The 24,903-nt window shown below is 38.4% G+C and overlaps 1 protein-coding gene across 1 annotated transcript in view; it reads left to right on the forward strand.

The window, feature by feature from the left end:
* The window catches only part of FANCC (FA complementation group C), a 71,975-nt gene extending 58,249 nt beyond the window's left edge, over positions 1-13,726 (forward strand). Inside the window, exons 10-14 of the mRNA XM_068423636.1 lie at positions 3,766-3,841; positions 4,662-4,743; positions 8,461-8,632; positions 11,515-11,715; positions 13,583-13,726. Coding sequence (XP_068279737.1) covers positions 3,766-3,841; positions 4,662-4,743; positions 8,461-8,632; positions 11,515-11,715; positions 13,583-13,726 — 675 coding nt within the window. The remainder of the gene's footprint in view (positions 1-3,765; positions 3,842-4,661; positions 4,744-8,460; positions 8,633-11,514; positions 11,716-13,582) is intronic.
* The last annotated feature ends 11,177 nt before the right edge of the window (positions 13,727-24,903 follow it).

Below are 24,903 nucleotides of genomic sequence, written 5' to 3' on the forward strand. Positions count from 1 at the left end.
CCTGACCACTTTCTTTGGTTGTTTAACTACAATTCATATGATGTAAGTTTGGAAAGTAGCCTATCATTTAATAGCTTTCACTTTAGACTTAAGAAAATTTCCAGTTCCTTTGATTTTTGCAGCTTTTTGGGGAGATGGTTGGTAGGAAAATTTTGGGACTTCTTGGAACTTGTGATGTACTGGCCTTTAATTAGCAGTGTGATTGAATCTGTCTTCGAGCTTCAGGTGTATGAATTAAGGATGAAACTGCAGCTGTCTTGCTTAATATATACATGCTGTGCATGTTAATTTTATGCCACCCTGACTGCATGGCGGCAGCCCACTGTGTAGCCCGAGGTGGGGTTGACTGGTGGAGAGCACAAGTAAAGATCCCACACCCATCAGACACCCAAGAGCTAAGGCACTTGTGCAGGTGATGCATTTGCTTCAGGGTGAAAGTCCTTCACCTGCTCGCATTGCGATATGGAATATTGCCCACTTTTTGAAGTGGTTTTAAGTGTTAAGTTTCCTCTCTTTAACTTGTATAAAGTTTAATTCTTGGGGCTCTAATTAAGGTATTATCTTCAATATTAGAATTTAAAATCCCTTGTTTCACAGGGGTTTTTTTGTCGTACCAATATTACATATATTCATAAGGCACCCATCTTTGTGGTATCTGGATGCCCTTGACAGGACATAATGTGCTCCATTAGCATTTCACAGAGGAATGGTAAAACCATTAATGACACAGGATGAGGAGGGTTCTGGCTGGATCATCTGAGACCTTAGGAATTTATAGTACAGTTAATTGAAAAAAGGCTAGACAAACAGATGTGTCCACAAAATTTTCAAAAGAACCAGGTCATGTCTGGCAGCTGCACAGGTTTGCAAAGTAGGAGGAGAACAATTCTCTCTTGCAGTGTGGCAGCTGTCAGAAATAGCTGTCTTTTCTAATAACTTTGTAGACCATTTAGAGAGAACAAGGTTTGGCAGAAAAAAGCTGAAGAATGTGAAAAAAAAGTGCTACAGGGTTTAGGAATAGTCATTTCCTCTATGTTTTGCAAAGCTGAAGAAGATAGAAATGGAACATGGGGTTTAAACCTACTTAGGAAAAAAGACCATTTGTGTAGTCCTCAAATGAGAAATTTAAGAATGGGTGTACTGAGATCACTGCTGGGATAATCCTTTCTGTGTTTTGTTCAAGCAGATTTCCTTCAAGTTTGTGATAGTAGTGAAAGCTGACCTAAGGATATATGGGTCATGTTAATTGTAAATTTATGAACTTAAAAGTTCGTGTTTTTATTTGATGGAGATCATAATTTCCTCCAGGAATTATTTTCCCTTGATAATTTCAGAATTGTCAGTGGTTTTCACCTGGGAACTTTGTTTTAAATAGCTGAATAAATATTTTAAGCCTGTGTTCATCTTTTGTTTCCTGTTATATATCATGGCGATTATTATAACCAGCCACACCCAAACTCATTCTGTCTCTTTGTACCTTGTTTTGCGCTTTGTGATGGCTTACGTAAGGAAATAACTGCCTAAAATGCTGTGTTTGTATGATAGGAAGCAAATATTTCTTGCTGTGCTAAAGCAGTATGCTGAAAACTGGTTCTCACTTTACAATACTGTTTTCATATGTAACTCATGCTGTGGGTTGTCTTGGCTACTACTAACTGTGTCAAGGGCTGCTTTTTCATGGGGATTTTTGGTTCAAGCTAATTGGCTATACGCATACTTTAATATAGGGATTATTAATTTTTAATTAACCTAATTCCACTTGACAAGTAGACTTTGAGAGTCTTACCATACTAGTGATACACAGACTGTCTGAGAATACTCTATATATTAGTGTGTTGTAATTTCAATTTACTGTTGTTTACAGAACAAAAAAATGAGTAGAGAATGTGTCATTCCATTTGCTTATAAGATTCATGCATGTATATCCCAAAAGAAATTAGTTACTAAATACGGTCTTCATTGGTTTTAGAAATCTATCACATTTTATAGAGTCTATATTCCCAGACTGTGTTTCAAGAGATGATCTGTCTAAAGAAAGGAGACAGAAGAGTTCTAAGGTCATTGGTGTGGAAACTTGAAGACTGTAATGACAGAAAATGAAAAGAAGTGGGAGGGACCTCTAGAGGTCATCTTGTCCAACCCCCGCCCCGCTCAAGAACAGCCACCTAGAACCAGTTGTCCAGGACCATGTCCAGACGGCTTTTGAATATTTCCAAGGACTGAGACCCTACAATCCCTCTGGGCAACCTGTGCCAGTGCTCAGTCACCCTCACAGTGGGGGGAAAAAAAAAAAAAAAAAAAAGTGTTCTCTGATGTTCAGGGGGAACCTCCTGTGTTTCAGTTTGTGCCCATTGCCTCTGGTCCTGTTACTGGGCACCACTGAAGAGAGCCTGGCTCCATGTTCTTTGCACCCTCCCTTCAGGTATTTATATACATTGATAAGATCCCTCTTGAGCCTTCTCTTCTCCAGGGTCTCTCAGCCTTTCCTCATAGGAGAGATGCTCTAGTCCCTTAATCATCCTTGTGGCCCTTTGTTGAACTCTCTCCAGTATGTCCATGTCTATCTTGTACTAAGGAGCCTAGAACCGAACATAGTACTTCAGGCTGCTGGAGTGGCTGCTCACCAGTGCTGAGGAGAGGGGAAGGATCACCTCCCTTGACCTGCTGGCAATCCTTTGCCTCATGCAGCTCAAGGTACTGTTCGCTCCCTTTGTGGCAAGGGCACATTGCTGGCTCATGTTCAACTTGGTGTCCATCGGGACCCCCAGGTCCTTTTCTTCTGCAAAACTGCTTTCCAACTGGTTGGCTCCCAGCATGTGCTGGTGACTGGGATTGTTCCTTCCGAGGCAGCACGACCCTGTGGCAGATCAGCCACTTCTCCCAGTTTTGTGTCAAGCAAACTTGCTGAGGGAACTCTCTGCCTCAGCATCCAGATCATTAATGAAGATGTTAGGCAGGACGGGACCCAGTATTGACCCCTGGGGTACACCTCCAGTTACTGGCCTCTGGCTAGACTTTGTGTCAATGATCACCATGCTCTGCGCCTGGCCATTCAGCCATTTTTCAGTCCACCTCAAAGAGAGTTCATATTGCACTTGCGCATGCATGGTACACATTAGACATGCTTGTACTAGATGTTTGCAGAACAAAAAGATTAAAGGTATGCTCCTGCTAGTCTCGATTACACAAGCAGCAATGTTCACAGTATAGAAATCACGTGTACCCAGATAAATAGAGGACATAGAGGACAAGTCTGTTATCTATGACTACCCTACCTTGCGCTGAATCAGATCCTAAGAATTTTAGGTTTCCATTTTTGAACGTGAGGCAGTAATCTACAACACACCCTCAGATTTTGTAGATCTTATTAGTTCCTAGTTTAATATGGTCTGTGAACCTGTTTACACTGGAAAATGAAATGAAACTAATTGGTGTCTCTTTTAACCTCTGCATATTAAGAGTGAAGACCTTTGTGATTACAGAGAAAAAGCCTAAGAATATTAAGATGTAGTTTTCTTCACACTCTGAATCTTTTTTAATGCATGTATTTTAAAAATCCATAAATAATTACATTTTCTAAGCAAGCTTTTCCTAAATATCCCCTTTCTTTCTTTGTGCAAAATCCTAAAATTAAGTGTACAGTTACTTTTGTGTTCTCTTGCTTCAGTCTCTATTGTTCGTTATTACCTTAGATGAGATTGTTCACCATGGGTTTGTTTTGAAAACTGACCAGAAAGCTCTTAAAATAACGATTTTGTATCTTAGCATAAATTTCCACTGAAGGCCTACTTCCCTTACCATCACCAGCCTCTTGTAACAGCTTTACTCAGACGTCCTTTTGGTAAGTTTGTTCATGAAATATTTGTAGCATTAGCCAACCTGCATGATCTGTATATGTCTTAAAATAACTTCAAAAAGGATGAAGACAAAATTTTGCCATTCCCTAAATAGGGTGTGTTGACTTAGAAATTTTAATAATATTCTTTTAATGTATTTTTTTTGCAGGAACGTCTAATTCTTATGTAACAATAATACATATGTAATTTTAAAGAAAACTAAACCAGAAGTGCATAACAAAGAAAGAATGCATAATTTTGTAGGAATGAAGACAAGTTACTGAGATTGTAAAAATACTAAATATTCTTATCTTATAATATTAATAATAGTTATGGTAATTTTCATATGTATATTACAAGAAATAGCCTTGCTGTTTGTCTCTGAAGCTTGAATTCTGCTGATATTTTGGATTGTAAACCTAATTTTTTTTCAGGTTTCCCATTTTTATAGATCAAGAAACCACTGCTCATTATGTACAGTTTTTCATGAGCAATAATTTCAGCTCAGTACAAAAGCCTCTGAGAATGTTACTCACTGATTATATATTAATATTGGGGTAGCATTTACACAAGGGTACATCAGCCTCATTTTAATATTCCTAGCTATACTTCCTCACAGGGCTTTGTCAATGAATTGTTCTAAGAAACACAGTAATAGGTATTGTTGAAAATTGGGAAGTCTTAAAATAAAATTTTAAATGCTTTGTGATAACTGAATCAAATTGCATGAATTTTAATGCTAGCTTAATGTGATTAATTTCACTCTTCTGTTCCAGTTGGACAGACTGGACTTTTTAGTGTTTTATTTTCATCTTCCCTCCTCAGAACTGCAAACTACACACTGGTCTCAACACTTGAAACACATTTCGGATATGCTCAAAGCATTAGTAGAAGGCACAAATATTAGGTAAGCAGTATTATATTTTCTAACTTTTTGTCCTTTGTATATGCTACTTTGTGAAAAGTCATGTCACTTGAAGTCTTTGGTGGTTACATTGCATCATTTTCTTATTATTGGAATAATAATACTTACTGAACCTGAACTTTGTAGCACTTAGAGACCTGACTGATAAGCCTCTGAGTAAACAAAATCTTGTCATTCTTTTCATTTCAGCAAAAGCTAGCTGTATAACAGAAATGCTTACTCACGTAGTCTCCCATTTCTCCCCCAAAACTTTTAAAACTGATTCTAGATTGAATAACAAGAAAGCTCTTCCAACCAGAAAAGCAGCTAGTATTGGAAAGAGCCCGTTGTGAGCAGTACTGTTTTGTCAAGGAGACTGTATTGGCTTTCTGCAGGCTTGTGCAAACATCCAAACTTCAAACTTCTTGATTTTCTTTCATAAAGATATGACTGCAAGACCACAGTATCATTGTTTATTACTCTTTGAGCTGGCACCCCGTGTTTCTGACCTGTTGCCCTTAGCTTTTTTTGTCCAAATAGTTGCTGTAATGAATGATAGTGTTTGTTTGTCTACATGAATTCTGCTTTGGTAGTAGATGGTCTAGGACTATCTGAAAAGAATGAGAAAAGATACATCTCTATTTGTTGCTGCCATGTAATTCTTTCGTATCAGGTGTGATACGACTCAGCTAGAGCTTGCATATGAGTCTGCTTAGATCTGCTCCCAGAGAGAGCTTTCCAAAGAATATTGAACAGCTTGTAAATTCAAAGAAAGAAACTAATTTCATTTTTATTTAAAACCTGAAATATTTCAATAGAAACATAGAACGCCTAGGCCAGATAGACTTGCAAAAATAGATACCCAGCTGTCCCCCAGTGTCATGGAAGGAGATACTTGCATCCATGCTTGGTTTCAGTTAAGTCATGGAGACTTATATTTTTGTTGTTGAGTGGCAGAGAAAAGCTTTTTGCTGTTCCCACTGAGGCCAGGCTGCCTGCTGGCAGCTTCTCACTTTCTGTATGAGCTGCACTTTGGTGCTATGTCTCGCCTGTTCATCCCTGAAGCCTGTCAAACCTTTCCTCCCTTGGAGTGTGACCAGTAGCTGACCCTGGCTTCTTAAAGAAACACATAACTCAAGCTTAGAACAAACAAATAAAAAAACCAGCATCCATCATAATTTGTTACAATAATAAAAGCATGTCTGTTACCCTTTGTTGCCTAGCCCTTTCTTGGCTTATATTGTCTTTTTCCACCTTTGCTTTGATAGTACACTAGTTTGAATAGTATTGTACTTGCCAGAATATCCTCTTACTTCCTTTAGACCTCATGCAACAATTATGTTTTCTACCAAACCCCTCTCAGTTACAAAGAAAATGGATCTGGCTTAAGTTTTTAAATACTAATATCCATGAGGAAACTGTATTCAGTTTTTTTTTTAAGCAACTTTTATTACTTTATTCCTGATTCTGATCCTTTCTACTTAAGATTAACAGAGGAGCAAAAAATACTACTATACAGCATGTCCTCTCGCTTCTTATAGTCAGTGCTCTCTGTTTATATAGCTTATTTTTCAGTGGTTTTATTTTACACCAAATGTAAGTCTTACAGCAAGGCGCTTTCTGTGTACTTCTAATCAATAGATTGCTTCTGTGCCATTATTTATTATTACGTGTAGTCATCTCAGTGAACAGTAAATGTAATGTGACATTTAACACCAGAAATCAACTGATGTACATTTTGCGGGGGGAAGTCCCAGAAAAAGTGAACGGCCACTTTTGGCAACAACAGTGGAAGAGTTGACATAGGTGCCACTACAGAGCAGGCAGAAACAGCAGTGGGGACAGAAGTGGAGGGTACACAACTCCAAACCAGGCACTGTGATGGTACGGGAAAGTTATGGTGAGTTGTAAGTACAGTGGTGCCTAGGCACTCCAGGCAAGAATTAAATTCTATTCTGCAAAGTACCTCTTAAAATTAATTTAATGCTTAAAGTTTAAGGACTTGTATTTACCCTTGGAGCTATGAACACTTCCAGTCGTAAATACTGTCAATATTACCCTAAGTGTAGTTATCTGTTCTCAGTAATTAACTTTTAATTAAGTTTCATCTTTGATTGTACATCGCTGGATTTCAGAGCTAGCCTATCCACTTACGTTGTCACAGCATTGAATTATGGTCAGATAAGTACATTACTTTGCTGAGGGGAGGGCTGTTGTCCTAGATCACTATCATATTTGTTTGTTTTCTCAAAGGTTTTTATTGTTGGATTTCCAGATTCTAGTATCTTCAAAGAGTTTAGCAGTGCTGATCCTGTTCCTTTAGCTAAGAAATTTTAGTCTCAGATTTTGTTACACGTCTCGAGTTCCCTGCAGTCTGAGCCCTGCTGCTGCCCCTCCAAAAGCTATGGAATATCAACAATGGTCACTTTTATAGCAGTCACCTCAGTACTTTATTTTCTCTCTATGACTCTGTGCCAACCTCTTACGTGTGATGTCCGTGATCACGCTTATCCAAAAACACTGATGTGGTGGATTTGTGTCCTAGGAACAGGATTTTGAGACCCTGAGATTCTGTGGCATATAGACAATATTATTTACAGGATCGGTAATTTCTGGGACACCTGTAGACAACATCAGTCACCAGTATACTCCAGACATAGAATACTATCTGCACACATCACACCTTCATCTGTAAAACTGTGCCTCCCACCTCTTCAGAAAGTCTTAAAGATAAAGAAGTTTATTCCAACTGTGACCTTGTCACATTCCCCAGATGGTATGATGGTATCAGACAACTTCATCAACTCCTGAAATTTCTAAGATCTCTTGTAGTTTCCTGGGTAGGGGTGGCACAGCAGCTCTTGGAGTCCCCAGGAATAAAACATAACAAAAACCTCTAATTCTTCAAACTTTTGACAAACTTGATAGGAATAATTATTCCTAGTTCTTAATCTCCTTCCAGCTGTCCTTCTGTCTGTCCTTCCTTCCACACTCAGTTTGACTTTTTGCTTTGGAGATGCCTACTATTAGTTTGTATCTCCCCATTATTTCTCTTTTCTTTAGTCTTATCTAACTTTAGAAGAGTGCATGTGAGAAAGTGTAGAGATGAGCTGTAGTCCATTCTCACCTTTCGTTTTCCTACTGCACTAACCCAGTTGTAATACCCTCAAAATTTTCATTGAAGAGGACCTGAATTTTAAGAGTCAGGAGATGAATATCGTTAAAAACCTTACATTTAGTCCATCTAAATGTAATTCCTCATTAATTACCAAAAAACACGTGCCTCATGAATTACTAAAAACCAGAAAATAACCCTGGAGAGCAACAGAGAGAAACTGGAAGACAATATAAGGCAACAGTATCTTAGAATACAACACTTGAGATATGATTTAAAGTTTTGAAAATCCTTAAACTGGAGAGTATAAACAATGAGGTTTAATTTTATGATATACATTTTAATACATAGTGTTTCGTCAGTTTATTAGAAACCGGAGTTATCGATGGTCTGTTCTACTGACAAAGCGAATCTGTTAGCACTATGTGTGTCTCATTTGATTGTGACTGCAGATAATAAGAGTAGTACATGGCTGTATGCTTAGCAGGTAAGGCATTACCTGTTGAAGAGTGGTTTAACAATTTTTATTTTCATGCCAGCACCCTTTGAGGTTAACTTAAGACATTTAAAGATGTTAACTTAATTGTATCTTTGGTATTTTCCAGTTCTGTTGCTGACCTGTTTGAAATCTGGTTTTTGGTTGCTTGTTTTGGAGAATGGCTTGATATTGCAGCAGAACAATTACTGAAGGCTGCTGTAGAACCAGATGCTTTGCTGTGGCTGCTGGCGTTTTACTACTGTCCTCAGAACGAAAATCAGCAAAGGACTCAGACAATGGTGGGTAATGTAGTGATAGTAAGCAGCAATAATCAATAGTCTGTCTATATCATATTGCTATAAAATAAATATTGCACACCAGAAAAAAGAAAAGCCTACACTGGAGGAGGTATTGGCTTTGCAAGGTCTCCTGGGAATTGTGTTGCAGTGGAGAAGCTGAAAGCTATTTTTTGTGGATTTTCTTGGTGACATTTAGAAAACATTTTTCCTCTTTTTAAAGTATATTATATAGATTAGCACCTTCTTGGCTTTCTTTTGGATAACTTGGTTGCTTTTAATCACAAGTAAAACTACTCTAGGAATGGTATTTTTTAAATCACTGTGTGGCAGAATTCAGCATTCCTGTGTTATGGCATGTTCTGAGAAGGAAACACAAGAGAAATCACAACAGTAGTCAATGCAGTAAAGATACTTATCAGACACAGCCCTGAATCCTAACCTTGCCCATCTATTCTGATTTCTCTTACATACCTTTATTGATTTTTGGCATGTATGAGATTGTAACAAGTATGTTACATTCCCATATGCTAGGTTTCTATCAGAAGGAAGTAGTGTCCTAACCTCATGCACTGTACTGCATGAATAGTGCTATGTGTCTGTGAATGCATGTAAATACATGAAAGCCTTTAATTTAGACCTATTATGCAAGTTTGAACTAGCGCAAGCAATCTGATCTACAAAGCCCAGATTCAAAATCTGGCTGCAGCATCTCTAGTTTTCCTTAATTAAAAAATGGATTCTGTTTGATTTGAAAATGCAGCTCAGTACACCACTCTAGTTAAACATCATGCTTTCATTTTACGTCTAATGGTGTACGTACAACAGTGTGTTCTGCAATATTTTATTTCCTTCCCTTCCCCTCTTGCCACGCAGATGGCACTACAAATGCAAGCTCACATCCCAATCACTTTTTAATTTTTTTTTCTCTTTAATTTCTTATAGTCTAGGAGCGGGGGGTAGGATGTTGGCTGAGCAGAGTTGGGTTAGAGCTATAGTGAAGTAAAGAAACCAGGGTTGGTTTTAGAATGGAGTTTTACGAAAGAAGGCAATCCCCAAGCAATAAACATGAGTGAGTGAAACTGAAGGACTATAGGTACAGCTCTATGTATGGAACATTGTTCTAACTCCAGCACCACAGAATGAAATCACGTTGTACCATATATAAAATCATCTCCCTGTGTGTCCCCTATTCTATCAGTTTGTTATTCTGTCATAACATATGACAAACTTTAGTGAGAAAAAACTTTTCCACTGACAGCCCATGCAGTTACTCAGCTGTTCCCAGAGGTCTAATATTCCAGTTCATTATGATTCTTTTGTTACTTCAGGTAAGGCCTTTTTTTTTTCCCATGGGTCAGGCTATTTCAGAAGCATTCCCACAGTTCATGCAAAGCCTTTAGTTAGATATTTGCTTTTTCTTTTAATTTGTCCTTTGGCAGATGATCTCAGCTCTGTCAAATGTAGTGGTTTCCTCCTCAACCCCTGCACCTTTCAACAGTTAAGGATTAAGATGGGACTGGAACTTCTGGCAGGTGCCAAGCTGGAGGACTTTTCATTCAGCATATTTTTGTGTGGAAAGGCATGCACTCAGGGCTTAAGATTTTTTTTTGCTGCTACTGGCTTTAGGTAGCAGCTTAAGTATCAGCAAGAATGGAATACATACGTTAAAATAATTTAAAGAAGAAAAAGGCTACTTTTGCTGTTCGCTATACTTCATTCATATGTGCAGGACTGAATATTCTACTCCTCAATATTTATTCATTTGTTGGAGTTCTTTCACACCTTTAGACTCTGAAACACTGGAGGAACAAAATTTGGAGGCTGGTCATAGTAACTTTGGCACTGAGTCTCCTAGGGTAGGTGAGTTCATGGAGCAGAGCCTGCTACTATCAATGTCCAGCCTCTGGCACATGGGTTGGAGGCACACCAAGAATAAGATGCACAGAGGGGTAAAGGATCTTGAAGAATTCCAGTTACCTGTCTTTAGGTTCTGGTATCATTTGTTGCCTCACATGTAATTGTGGACATAATTCAAGAACAGCAGCTCTTTCAGACTATTTTATGTGGAATTGTTAATAGGGCAGAGATGAGAAAAGCAAGGTCAGGTAAATGACTGAAACAAATTGTCCTAATGAACATGATTAAGAAACGGGTGTCCTTTTCCTTTGGGTCTGCAGTGGTATATTTTTTCCATTGTTCCCGCGCTTATTCATTTGTTTTTTCTACCAGTTTGTTTAGTTTATTTTTAATATAGTGAACAGAATTATTGTTAGGTTTTTTTGCAGTAGTTGCTTATAGTTCTTTTTCCATTGTGTAGGTGCCAAAATCTTCTGTTTTCTACTCCCAGCAAAAATTAGTTTTTATTGGCTAACTCAAAAGGTAAAAACGTAAGTTGCAAACACGACAGGAAGAAGGAAAAAACTGCATTCTTACCAGAACATTTTATCAGCCAAGGTCAGGTTGCATGGGGACTTAATTGATTTGTAGCAGCAATACTGAAATGAGCCCTTGAGGAGCCTCTGTTCTTTTTCCCACAATGCAAAAATCTGACCATGTTCTGCTGAGGGACTTTCTCCATTTCCTTTTATTATTAAAAAAGGTCAAATCCTGGCTTGATGCCCTGTCTGCTTAATTTATAAGACCAAAGAAAGTTAAAAAAATCCATTCTGTCCACCTCTGTGTGTGTGAATCACTATAAAAGAAATGTGTACAGCCCTTCCTTCCCTGTTCTCCCTGCTGCTTAAATTCAAACTCTTTTCATGTTCGGGTAGTTTCTGCCAAGGATTCAGTTTCCTGTTAGTGAATAAATCCAAAGGAAAAATGCCATGGGTATGACCTTTACTCTTCTCTGATCCTGCATCCTTTCAAATTGTTTCCTACAGGTAAAAGCTCAAGCAGTCTACAGTCATCTAATGATGCTCTTCAGGTGTACAGTCCTTTCTGTCAAAGATCTGGAGGCTGCTGTACATAGTATAATGGATGTAGAGCAGTGTTGTAACCGGCATCTTGTAACACATCTTCTTACCAACTTTTTGCTCTTTTCTTCTGGTGGACATATGATTGCCCAGGAATTCATTTACCATGTAAGTGTTTCTTCCTTTTTTTCCATTTAAGTAAAAAATTTTTTTTTTATTATTTTGGATTTAAGTTCCTACATCTTAATAAAGAAAACACATAACAGGGACTACAGCAACTATACCTAACCAGCAGCATATCTATTTCAGCTACAGTCAAAATATTTTTCCTTCTTGAAACTTCTTGACAAGATCTCACTGAAAAGGCTTCTGTCCTGACTATACAGCTGCAGAAATAGTTGTAGTAGTAGCTTACAGTTAAGGGATACCTACAGTTCATTTACACCTGGCATAAATAGCATGTGCAAACATTTTGCTTTTCCCTGTTACAAATCACTCCCTTAACTATCCAGCAGAGATGATGGAACTGTCCTCTCTCTGTTTTCCATTTTGTAAAACAGGTAGTTACTAAGCGTTAGCATTGATGAGGCAGAAGCTTGGTGCTTGAGCAAAGCCAGGGAGGAAAATGGGGTGGTAATTGAGAGAAAAAAAAGAACGAAGACCTGAAAGAGCATCACGTAGGGTGTGAAAAAAGCTGAAGAGAAGAGTAAAACGTTGGAAGCGTGCCACAGTATCTTGCTATTGTTGATGAGAGCCTTCAGGTATATTGGTGCAAACAGTAAAATGTGTTTGTGTCTCTCAAGATAAATAGTGCTATCTCAGTGTGAGATTAGGAATTTATTCCTCTCTAACTATGAAACCATACTCTTAAGAAGTACAAGCCTCCTGTGCAAGGAGGTCTAGGGCCAGTGTGTGGTTTTAATACTTCCAAAGTTTTTCCTTTCAGCAGCAGTGTGCTCTTCCATCTGTATAGGGTATATGGCATGTATAAGGAGTCTGATTTTATGACACAGGGAACTGGAAACCTATTTTAGTAGTTATTCTTTCTGGCTGACTAAACAGACATAACATCTTTCTGTTTAAGAAGGGCTAAGATATTTCTAGTGTTTTAAGTGTAAGTTGACCTAAATGATCAATTTCTTCTTAGCATAAGAATGTAATGATAAAATTAGAGGGGGTTGTATGTATTCTTACAGTCTGCTGGTTTTAGTATTTCTCTTTCGAGGAATGTGGCTGTTGAGCAGTGATGCTGTAATATACTAGTCTACTGCTTTAAACCTCTTCAGGAAGACTGAAGGAAATTTCTTGTTTCTTTATAGAAAACAACATAACTAACTCTCAAAGCTCTGAGTATTCCCCAATGTAGGGTGGTCATGAGCTGTTGCAGGCCAGAGTAATGTCAATTTGATTATAATTTGACTGTATCTGTGTAATCATTAATGTGTAGCTAGGGTCTCCATGTGATTTTAAAATGCCTGAAAACAATGCATGAAAGGCATTGTGGTGTGGAACCAAACTGGGATGCATAGCAGGGTTTTTTTTTAGCATAGTAAACTTTGGGATTAACACAGCAGACAACGTGGAGTAAAGTCCCTCCTGATCTGCAAAAATTGCAGTTTAGGGTCTTTTCCCGGTACTTTGTCATCTTTTGGGGGAGGGATTTATTTTAACTTTTGAAAGCTTTACAGAATTGAATTGTCTCCCCAAACCCACCCAAAATCTTCATGCGCTTTTAGTTGTTTTCTAAGGAGATGCCTTCTAAATGGTTACACTGTCTGTCCATTTCTGTTTCCTTTAAAAACTTTTTGACCTCTTTACTTGTTTCACTTAAATTTGAGAGAATAGTAGAAATCTGAAAGTTGCTCAGTTCTGCCAAGATGTGTGAAAAGAGATGCCTTGGGCAGAAGTTGCTTTGGAACTCAGAGCATCTCACCTTTTCAGTGGTGAGGGACAAATCTGTGGTTTTATTGCAAATATTAATGGAGAATTCTTAGTACTTAGCAACATATTTCCCATCTTCTCTGTTCCCCTTCAGATTACTGAGGCAACTGATACAAGCAAAGAAGTTTGTAGCCTTCTTATCCGTACTGCACACAGAATTAACCATAATGGACAAGAAAACCAAAGGACTGTGAAGCTGCTGAATGAACTTCTTCAAAAACTAACGTGGAAGGTTTAGATTTTTAATGTCATCTATTTGTCAAGCCAATAAATCAGATCTTTATCCAGGTGTCAGAGTTTAATTAACATCTTGCACCACAGATTACCAAGGGTAGAAAAATAAGTACTTAAGGTTCTCCCGCAACTTTGTATTCCCTCATATATTTGCAAATAATCCTTTGTTTGGAAATGTTAATCTTTTAAAACATAACAGTAAATATTGAAGATGGTTGAAAATTTTGTTCTGAGCACCTTCTTTAACAAGAGACCTATGTCATTTAAAGCAGGCCACTCATGTCCTTGTTGTTTATCTGGCTAGGGATCAGTTTTTCTCCCAAATTATACATGGTTTTATTAGCGAATTGTACCAAATTGCTTGGTTGCTAAGTTGTTCCTAAAATGTTTTGTTCTATAATTCTGCATCATTTTAACGATGATCTCAAGTGAGAGTTAGTGATTCATGGTGAATGCACTCTATGTTCTCAGGAAATCAACAATGTTTCCTGAACCCTTTAGTTCTTTTTGAAAATGTTTCCAAAATGAAACTCCTCTCAGATTTGCTAAATTCTTTTTTTCAGTACTGCAGCTTTCACAGGACAGTGTTCTCTGCAAAGTACTGTACCGATAGCTGGTCTCTGTCAACACATACTACAGCTAGAAAGTTGCTTGCAGTACAGCGTATTTTCAGTTTGCAATGACTAACGCAATTGTTTATTCATTTAAGAAATCTTTTTTTTCATTCAGACAGAACAGGGCAAGCACAACATAGGCATAAGGAAAATTTCCAGTTTGAGGGCCAACTTTCCTAAAGAGAGTATATGGCTGCAACTCATCTCCTTCCTTCTTTTGTCCAGAGGTAGTTTGCTTGCTTCTTTGTTTAGGTTGTTTGTCCCGTGCAAAGATCATGGACAGTGAGCGATGGCTTACTGTTTTATGCTTAGGAAAGTATTTGTCCCAAGAAGTTTGCAGAACCTGTTTCTAGCTTAACTAGAAAAATAAGCACGGAGAATAGTAATGACAGAGGATCTTAACTCTTTTCAGTAATTTGTTCTCATACATTACCTAGCGTTAATGTCAGCTCTTGTGCTATGTTCAAAGATGCTACTTGGAATACTATTCTTGCATGTAAAATCAGAGGCACGTATCTTAAATTAACACAGGTTTCTAAGCATAGCGTTTGTTTTTGCGCAAGGGAAAAGAAAAACAATGTACTTAAGTGTCCCTTGGCTGTAAGAAGTGGAAGAATATTTTCTGCAATGCTGTTGACTGATTTCTTACAATTTTGTTCCCAGTGAGTCATATCAGACCGAATTACAGAAGCTACATGTCCTCTCAGTCAGTTTGTTAATGTTTGTAATATTTGATTCCAGCATATGAAGAAATAGCAAATACATAGTGTATGTCTGTGAAGAAAGGTTTTTTTTCCTCTTTTTGGATGAAAAATATTTCTGAATGAAAAATCAGGAAGAGATATGTTGCATTTTTTCAGTTGTTGGTAGCCATGCATATCTAAAAAAGCAAAATCAAGCAACTCAGTTTTCTGTTCCCTGAATATCATACCTGAAAAGCATGGGATTAAACTAAATTATTTGTTTGTTGATCAGAAACTCTGAGGTATTTGTCTAGTGGGAACACGTATGGAGTGCTCTATCTATAATGATAAATAATCTAAAATTTTTCTCCAAAGGAAGAGTGATTTTTTTTTTTCCTTTAATTTCTAATCCAATTGTTGGATGTGAGATTCATTGGTTGTCCTTAAATTCTCTCCGTATTACAACTATATACAATTTGAACTACTTAAAAGAAAGATTGGTAAAGAGTTGCAATATATGAGTCTTGCAGATTTGTTAGGTCAATGATATGGGTATTACATTTATATGTGTATTACAGTTGTTGGAGATGAATTTGTAACCTTCCTTTCACAGTGCAGTCTTTTTTTTTCCACTAACAAAGCACATGAAAATTCTTCTTTCTTAAGCAAAATCAATATTCTGTTAAATAGTGATAACTCAATTCAAGCAGGAAGGAAATGTACAGTAAAGATGGAAAGAACAAAATTAGTAGTGAATTGGTACATTCTTGTTTTCCTGTGTTTGGCTTCTTAAGAAATACTGCATGATTTAAATATTACAAGGAGGGTTTGCTCGTTTCAGGAGGCTTAAGGAAGAAAATTAATTGATGCTATCTGTAACTTTTAAAAGATACATCTGTACTGGCGTTCTTTTTGCTTTATTTAGCATAGTTGTTATAAATCTTTGGTATTTCTTTTTCCTTGCTCTTTCACAGTGCTTGAATTATGAGCTAACTTTGATATAAACCGTGGTTTTGTGGCATGTTGAAGCTACTTTTGTTAGTTTGCCAGTGGAAGGCAACAGTGTGATTTGGTAAATCTGAGTAATGAAAGATTTCTCATATGGTGGCTCCTGCATTATCCATCTAACGTGTGTCGTCTTCTCTGTAATCACTGTTTTCTGGAACGGTTCTTTGGAGCCTTCAGGGCTGTACTTTTATGCAGAACCAGCCAATGAGTCCCGCAATCAGGCTTCAAGTAGCTTGTTCCCTTATCTCCAATCTCCATGTCAGCACACACCCTAATCCTGGATATTATACTGAATATAGAGAGCTTTTCAAAATTTTTCTGCCTCGAGGAGTTGTTCTGAATACAAACTGTAAATTTGACTTGTTTGTTGATGATGCCTCTTTCCAGTCTAAGACTGCTAGGTTATAGCTTTTTGAATTCTGCAAGCCTTCCAGCATGGTGCTGGGTGGTTTCTGTGGATTTTCTTCAGAAAAAAAGCCACTTCTGTGGCTTTCATTCAACAAAGATCTTAGTACAGTGCATATACAAAGCAGAATACATTTTATTTTGTGAGGTGTGGTAGGAACAGGTATGTTGCCAGGTATTGCAATTTACCTGACCAGCAGTTAATCTGTTACTTCTGGGATTTGTGATCAGGTTTCCATACTCACAGTATTCTAAGTGCAAAGAGGTGTTCATAGAAAGTCATACTGAAGATGCAAGTGAGTTAATATTAGTTTTGGTAAGTTAGAATTCATGCCATGGTGGTATATGTTTGACTTGGTTTTGGTTTTGGGGGGATACAATCCAAAAAAATTCTAAAGCATTATACAAGTTTAGGATGAAACATCTAGCAAAAATTACTTGCAATTATTAAACCAAACACTGATAAAACACCTTTGCTCCATTTCTTTGCTGTATTATCCAATGACAGAATAAAATGCTAATGTTCTGTGTGAGTGAATAATGTCATGCTAATTAAAATGCCATTTTCCTTGTGATATAAGAAGGGTGCAGGAAGGTGAGAAATTCCGACACTGATGTGCAGCTTTCTACTAGACCCAAGTTTGAAAAGTCAAAACCTGGAATGTTGTGGGAGGACTCCTCCACCAGAGCACCAAGCATGTTTTTGAATCCATGTTTTTGTACTTTCCATATAGTCTGCAAGGGTTTTGTCATGCAATCAGCATGTTTTGCTGGGCAAGACCAGAAGTTAAACCACTGTAGCTGTATTAGCTGGTGCTAGAGGCCACCCTCTAGCACTTAATTCAAAGCAGTATGCACATGTGGGCCTGTTTAAGTCCACCTACCTCTCTGGCAAGTTTTTCTTACTTGTGATACAATTTTTCCTTAAATGCTTGTCTGCATTGAAAAGATATGCTCATGGTAGCCATTTTGTTTGCTGCCTTAGCAGAGAGAATAGCTTATTCTGGGAATTTGCTGTTAGGTGGTCTGTTCTCTAGTGAATGCCAAAAAGGAATTTGCCTTGCTTGCATTGGCCCCCTTCCTTTAACCAGCTGTCTGGCTGCTGGAAAGGAATAAACCGCATGAGCCCCTTCTGATGGCTTAAGTGTACTCATAGTGACTGGGTCCTTTCAGCGTCCAGGAGCCAGCTAGGGATAGGCATTGGATTGCCATCAGCCACCGAAACAAAAATTTGAAATGTCAGCTGGCTTTAGCTGAGTTGTAGCAGTACAGTTAGTAGGCACATATGGTGCCTTAGTTTGTATTTTATATTCTTGCATGTGTGTAAAGGGAGAGAGGGTGAGAATGAAATAAAAACCCAGCATGTTGAAACTCAGTCGCAGAAATTTAGCTGTGATTTTTATATTCAATTTAATAGTAGTACTGATTGGATTAGGAAATAATAATACCATATAGGACAGTTAACCTGAACAACAAGAAGTAGCTGAAAAAAATCCAGCAATACTGTCTTTAATAGGTCTGTACATTTAACTAACTTCCCATCTCTTAACAAATCTTGCTACCTTAAAAGCATGTTTCATAACTCTTCTGCATTATGTCAGGTGATAGACTCATTTCATAAAAAAAGCAGCCCTTAGGAACAATGACCCTCTCTTTTCTATTATTTTGAATAAAAATATCTGTTAGGCCCATGAACTTTGGCAGATGCATATTGCCATATTGAAAATAACACATTTGTACATATTCTTGACCATAATGAATAGTTCCACTTAGTTATCCACACTCTGAATTACACTGTCGTTGAGATTTCCCATGCGTATGTGCCAAATCAGCCTGTATATACAGTTTATTCACTCCTTGCTGTTTCGATTTTATTTCTTAGCTTGTGGGTTTGAGGCTCCCAAAACAGGTGCAGGCAATATGTCATTTGCATCCTACTACTAAAAGTTCCCTTCATATTTCACGTATGAGAAAGCAGCTTTTCCTTGTTTTGACTAATGATGCTGTAACTTCTACTGCATATAAGTTGTCTAAATATAAGACTTTCCTTTTTTTGTTCCAAACTAATTTGTAATGGTAGCTGAAGATACAAATTTCCCATCTGTATTATCATGCCCTGTAGAGACTACCAGTAAGGTTTTACGTGCTTTTAATCTCATGATTGTGCTGAACTTCCATATCAGCTTGAGATGTCTGTGAATAGAAAGGGAAAAGCCAATATCAAATTCCGCTGAAGAGGAGAGAGGCCTTGAAATTTGCTACAGAAATAATGCTTAAGATGGAAATGACTGATATGTGTGTTTGTGAATTCAGGCATTATTTGTGAGTTTCTAGTAGGCAGGATCATTACCATCTTTTCTGGAGACATGACAAATATACAAATGTTGTCTCCATAGACCACTAAATTTCTTCTTCAAATGCACTGCACAAATCACTATTATGTTTCAACTTTCCTTTCTTGTGGGTTTGCTTCTTTGCTAAAACACAAATGATCAGTGCTGAGCAATACACTGTATGGCACACTTTTAGGGCCAGCCTGAATTGCTATAGTTCTTGCTCTGGCCTGCTTGACCTAGGCCATAAAAGGATGCTGAGCAAATGTCAAGCCCAAACCTTGCAATTAAGCTATAGCATCAAGTTTGGAAACATAATAACATTGGAATTTAAAGGTTTCAGATGATAGCTGTTGACTATTTTTCATCATAGCTTTTCTGATCTTAATTTCTTTTCAACAGTTCTGCTTCCACTTGCTGTATTGGCAGAGCGAGCTCTCAGACGCAGTTACTCTTCAGGCAGCTGCAGTGGCTTTTCTTTCTCTTCCCCCTCTCTCCCTTTCTGCCCAGGATCCAAGATGAATGTAGGTTATGATCCATAATGGGTGTCTAGGAGAAAGTGAATCAAGCAACAAAAACTGACTGCTTTTTGCTAGGCTGTTAGGTAACACTGCAAGTCATCCAGTGTACCTGTCAGGGAAGGGGAAGATACGTGTCAGCCCCTCTACGTCCCTGTGTGTGTGATGCCAGCTGTGCTCCCAGGCACTACCTGAGCACAAATTTTAATATGTTGATTACTGTTAATTCACACCCATACAGTTAGTTTATTTTTTGTATGATTCACTTTGTTCTGGTGATCTGTTCTGCCTTTCCAGCAGCTGAGCTTGAGACAGTATTTCCTCTTTCACCTCTTCTCTGTGGATGGGCAGGCTGTACAAGTGGGACATCCAGTCACTTTATTTTTTTTTTTGCTGTCTCCTCTCTGTTTCAAGAATCAGGCATTTGAACAGCCCAGTAATGGTATGCCACTTAAACAGTAACTCTGCTTTGGGACAGTACTTCAAAATGTATTGCAGAATCTGTCAAACCACATGTATTTAACGAAAATATGAAAAGTGATCTCCTGTTGAGGTGCCACTTTCATCATTTTCCTATCAACTAACTCAGTTTTCTTTTGTGAATCTGAAAGATACTTTAGCTCTGATTTTTCAGACGTTTGGAGAGTAAGCTCCTCCTTCCTGACTGCATTGGGAGCAGTGGGTCCTCACCACCTCTAAAACATACCAAAACCCCCAGTCTTTACTAGCTGTGTTTCAAGACAGAGAGGGGAATAATTTTTGGTGATTTTGTTTCTTGTCTGTTATAATCCTGTGGTTTTGGTGCTGCATGCTCTTCATGCTAAAATATAAACTACAATGCTAAAAATACACAAACTTTTAGCATTGACCTTTGTTCTGTGCTGTAGAGCAATCACTTTTCTCAGCATCACATCTATCCTACAGCTGATGCTGACATTACTTGATACTGGTAAAAGAGAATCAGCTCGCTTAAGACTTAAGAAAGATTTTGGTCTTACTGTTTTCTTGGTATGACTGCTTCCTAATTCCCACTCCTTCCTCCCAGCTATCAAGTGGGAATCCTGTGCATTCCCGTGAGCTGACTGGAGAAAGGACAGGCAAATGCTAGGCAAGTGGAAAAGGTGTATATAGAAACCATAAAATGTCAGTAGACAGGCTTACTTGTTCATGCATAAAATGGACAACCTCATGAGACATTATTCATCTGACTCTTCATCTATGTAAAAAAAAAAAAAGTTTAGCATTTATGTCATGTAGTTGTATTTTTTTTATATTCAAACAAACAGGGACAATTTTTTTCCCTCAACTAAAACTGGGAGCTTATGAAAAAGCTTTCTTGTAGTCAAAAGGAACAGGAGGTGATAATGAGTTTAGGGCATGGTGGGCAGTTTCAGCACAAGTGGTGGCAATGATAAAATCTTAACAACGGCAGTATCGCAGAGTAATCTTGCTGTATTACTGAAGCAGACAACAGAGAGTTCAAAACAAACAATGATGCCATGGCTGTAGGGAAGGGCCATGTGAAAGGTGGAATGAGGGAGGCTTACATTTTACATTAGGGAACAAGAAACAGGAATAGTACTTTTCAGATGTAAAATTTAATAAATTGGAATGAAATTTTAATTGGTCATGCTTGGCAGTTAAACAGGTGAGTGGCAGGCACACCAAGAGATAGATGCAGAAAGGAGTGACTGCTGCTGACACACTGTAATTTTTTAGTTTTGTTGTGTTTGCAAGAGTTGACAGTAAGGGGTTACAGTTGTAAATCAGATAGCTGTTACTACCAAATATAAAAACAACTGAAGAACAAAGTTAGTTGATACTGTGATGTAACAACATGAGGTTAATGAGGATAAAAAAAAAATACACTTTTTCCTGTGTAGTAGATGATGATGACTGTCCTTTCAGGATTAACAACGAAGTAGCATACATCATGGTGCCAAACACCAAACTAGCCTGTTTAGATCTAGCAACGTCTAGTGAAGATGGCTGGCGATGATGCTCGTGGCAAAACAGACACCATTGGCTCATGAATAAAATGTCCCAGAGTGAGTTTCAGCAGAGAGCCTCAGCACTGAGACACTGCTCCCAGCAAGCCCAGAGGAAAAGCCTGGAAGTAGTCACAGAAACGGCATTTTTTCAGAGATGACTGAAGTGAGCTACATTAACCAAAGCTTACAATGATGTCCAGCTGCTGCTCAGAGGCGTGTGAAAGGACAGCAGAGCTGTCATCTCTACAACAGGGGCGATAAGCAAAAAACAGGCTTTTGCATAGTAGTACTGTGGCATTACTGCTCTTGGGTTACTGTGCTAAAACAAAGTGATGCTCAGCTGAAAATTAAGTTCCGTTTTCTGATGTGTAAATTATCATGAAAAAGCAAATCTTCACACAACTGCAATTACTGCATGCCTTTAAATAATGGTTATAACAAATGCCTGTTCTTCTCCTGGCAGCTATAAGCAGCAGGAATCAGGCCCTTAATTTTGTGCAGAAACCATGCCTGCCATCAGTTTTACTCACAGTAAATGGACAAATGCAGTTTATCTCCCAAGCATTGTGCAAATGTCTCAATTTCTCTACACACAGGCATATTTCACTGGACAAAAAAATGTCAGCCTGCCAGCAAGCTCAGTCTCCAAAATAATTTTTCCAATATGGTGTGTCCACAGAAACATATCCATGTTAGTGCATACACGCACTTCAGTATTTGTATGTGCCTAAATTCAGTATACTTGTGGTGAAATTCTATATGAGTCAGGCTCCTCTTTTTTGGTTGCTTCCTTGTCCTTTCTTGTAATTAACTCCTTTTTTGGACTACTAGTCTGGGCATCAAAGATTGGGGCCAAGAACAGAAATGCACTTACATATCTGTTAAAATCTTTGCCTGTTTGTTATAGAGGATCTCAAACCTGACTCACAAATACTGGGAATTATAGCACAAAGGTAGATGTTTTATAGTTTTAAAAGACCACAAAATATATTAATTTACTTTTAGATATTAAGAACTAGTGGCCTGGAATAAGGTTTGCAGTGAATTAGAGTAAGGTTTTGTGCTCAGTATGTGGGTTTATGTCAGCTGGTAGTCTTAACAATAGACGTACATTATTGTATTGAGTGCTTTGCTCAGAGGAAAATACCACTAAGTTACAGATGTAAAATTTGAATGTTTCATATGCAACTAGTCTTTACTCTTAAATCATGCGTATGGAAAGACAGACCCATGAAGGCACGGAAACTCTTCACTCTCCACGCAGGAAGCAGAGGCAGCAGTGCCATGCAGCAGGACAAGCCCTAACACGCAAATTACTGCATTCGGGCACCAGTGCTGAAGCACGTCCAGGACCCACGGCCGCCCACTGCCACCTGCCCGTGGTATGGGGGCCTGGGGGCGACCCAGTCCTGAAAGGTGTGGGTTTTCCAGATATTTCCAATCCAGTTTCTGCTTGGAAGAGAAGAAACCCAAAACTAGTAAAGCCTTTGGCACACAGTAATTTAGCTGCTTGTTCATTCTTACACAGGTGCCATGGTTTTCTCCCGCATACTTACATACGCAGAGGAGCCTATAACTGCAACCTCTTAACAGAACATCTAAAATTTTCTATAATAGAGCGGGGGAGATGATAAACTGGCTGGCTGCAGTACTCTGCATGATACATTATCATGGCCTAGCTCTATAAACTTTTTTCTTTTGTTTTTGTAATATCCTTTTTCATAGTGCTTCTTCTGTGTCAGAAAGCCATATAGGCTCCTTATGCCTCGAGTCCTTCTTGTTTCCTCAAGCTGCCCACATGCTCAGGCTGTGTTTTTTGGCTAGCCCTGTTGTTTCCAGGCTAGACCATTTTCCCTTCCCTCTTATATGCAAGGAATGGTCAACAGGGTACAGCTAATTCCCGCCTAAAGGAGAAAGCACAGAGCCAGCAGCAGCTGCAAACACCTTCCAGCAAAGCTGAAGACATAAAGCAGAGGAACTGCTGCCAGCAAAATGGTATGTTTTACTACATGTTTGTAGCAGAAAGCGTATGACCAGGAATGCATCGCCTCTGAGGGGGCAAGGGACTTGCCTAGGTCACCACCTCATCATGGTCTGCCTTTACTCCGAACAAGTGATCCAGTAAGCGGCTCAGGAAAACAAATGGTGATCCTTGCCTCACTATACTGATACAGTTTTAGCTTAATCTGAGATTCATTTTTACATTTAAAGCTATGTACAGAAAAGAATCAGTGCGATCCTATCCAGCTGCTGGCCTAATTAAATAAGTGGGAGACAGTCCAGCCTTCTGCACTGGGCTTTCTAATGCTAGCCCGTGTAAAACTACCACTGTGTTTGGAAAGGACTGAATTACGGATGGAAGGAAAAAAAAACCCCAAACATAATGCTTTATTTTATTCAGAGGGGGCTGACTATGAAACAGAAGTAGAGTGAAACCTAAGCAGGGCAAGGACACACCTACGTGAATGCCTGTGCTTGCCATAGCCATGTACATTGATATGTAAATGTATGTTACCCTTGAAGTCTTAATTTTCACCTCTGAACAGACATTTAATGTCATAACATTTCTGCCACTTTCCCCAAATGCCTGACTATACTTAAGAACAAACAACTTTACAAATGGGCAGTTTCACTGGATTTTGGTGTGTTTACACTCAAGTCTGGATAGGGGTATCATTTGATAAACCATCACTTCCAGTAATGATTATAGTTATAATAAGTTTGGAAATTGATTTTTTTTGTTGTTTGCTTTTATTGACTATAATTAGAATCTATAACTTTTTCCTCTCGGGAAATTAATATGGAAACACTCACCTTGGGAGAATCTTGAGTAAAGATTTTTTCCTGCTAAGCTTTCATAGGGCCTATTAAAAACTTAAATAATTAAATGACACTTTGTCTGTCTCACTCACGTAGTTTTTTTAGATGCTTATATTATGTTAATGGAGCTACTGTATAATACATACAGGAGGCTCCTGTTCTCTCTTACTGCTGATAAGTTATGGTGACAATAGCTATCTGAAGCCACCTTTAGCTTCTTTCTTAACCTGGAGCCTCACTCTATTTAGCAATGCTTGGATCAGCAACAAAGGGCCATACAAGCCCAGATACAGGGCCAGGGCTGCCACTTCTTTGCCATTTTTTAGGTTATTTGGTGCTAGTGTTTTATTTTCTGTTAATTTTCTCAGTTGCATGATGGGTCACAAAGTTCTTGTGAGGGAAATCAGTGTTCAAGTTCATGCTCATGGTAATACTGCTGAGACAGACTAGAACAGCTGTAGCAAGCAAAATAAACAACTGCTGTGCTCAAGATTAAAAAAAAAGGTAAGTGTCCTGGTTTGGCCTAAACCAGGCCAATTTTCCTTTCAGTGATTTTTTACTTTCAGCTAAGTCTCCTCTAAGTAACTGCACTTTCTGAAACTAACTGCATGTTTTGCAGACAGTGTCTGCTTCCAGGACTGATAACGCTCGAAGTTTGTAGTTATCGCTGAGGCACCGGTAGGGATGTTGTGCAGAAAGGCTCTTGCTGTACTTGTTCTTAGAGAAACCAAGGTCACTGCTGAATTCCTCACTGCTTACGAGTGAAGAGCCGAAGGGGGTCGCAGCTGCAGGGGGGAGCAGACAGGGCA

The sequence above is a fragment of the Nyctibius grandis genome, chromosome Z (genome assembly GCF_013368605.1).
Source record: "Nyctibius grandis isolate bNycGra1 chromosome Z, bNycGra1.pri, whole genome shotgun sequence".
Classification (NCBI taxonomy): domain Eukaryota; kingdom Metazoa; phylum Chordata; class Aves; order Nyctibiiformes; family Nyctibiidae; genus Nyctibius; species Nyctibius grandis.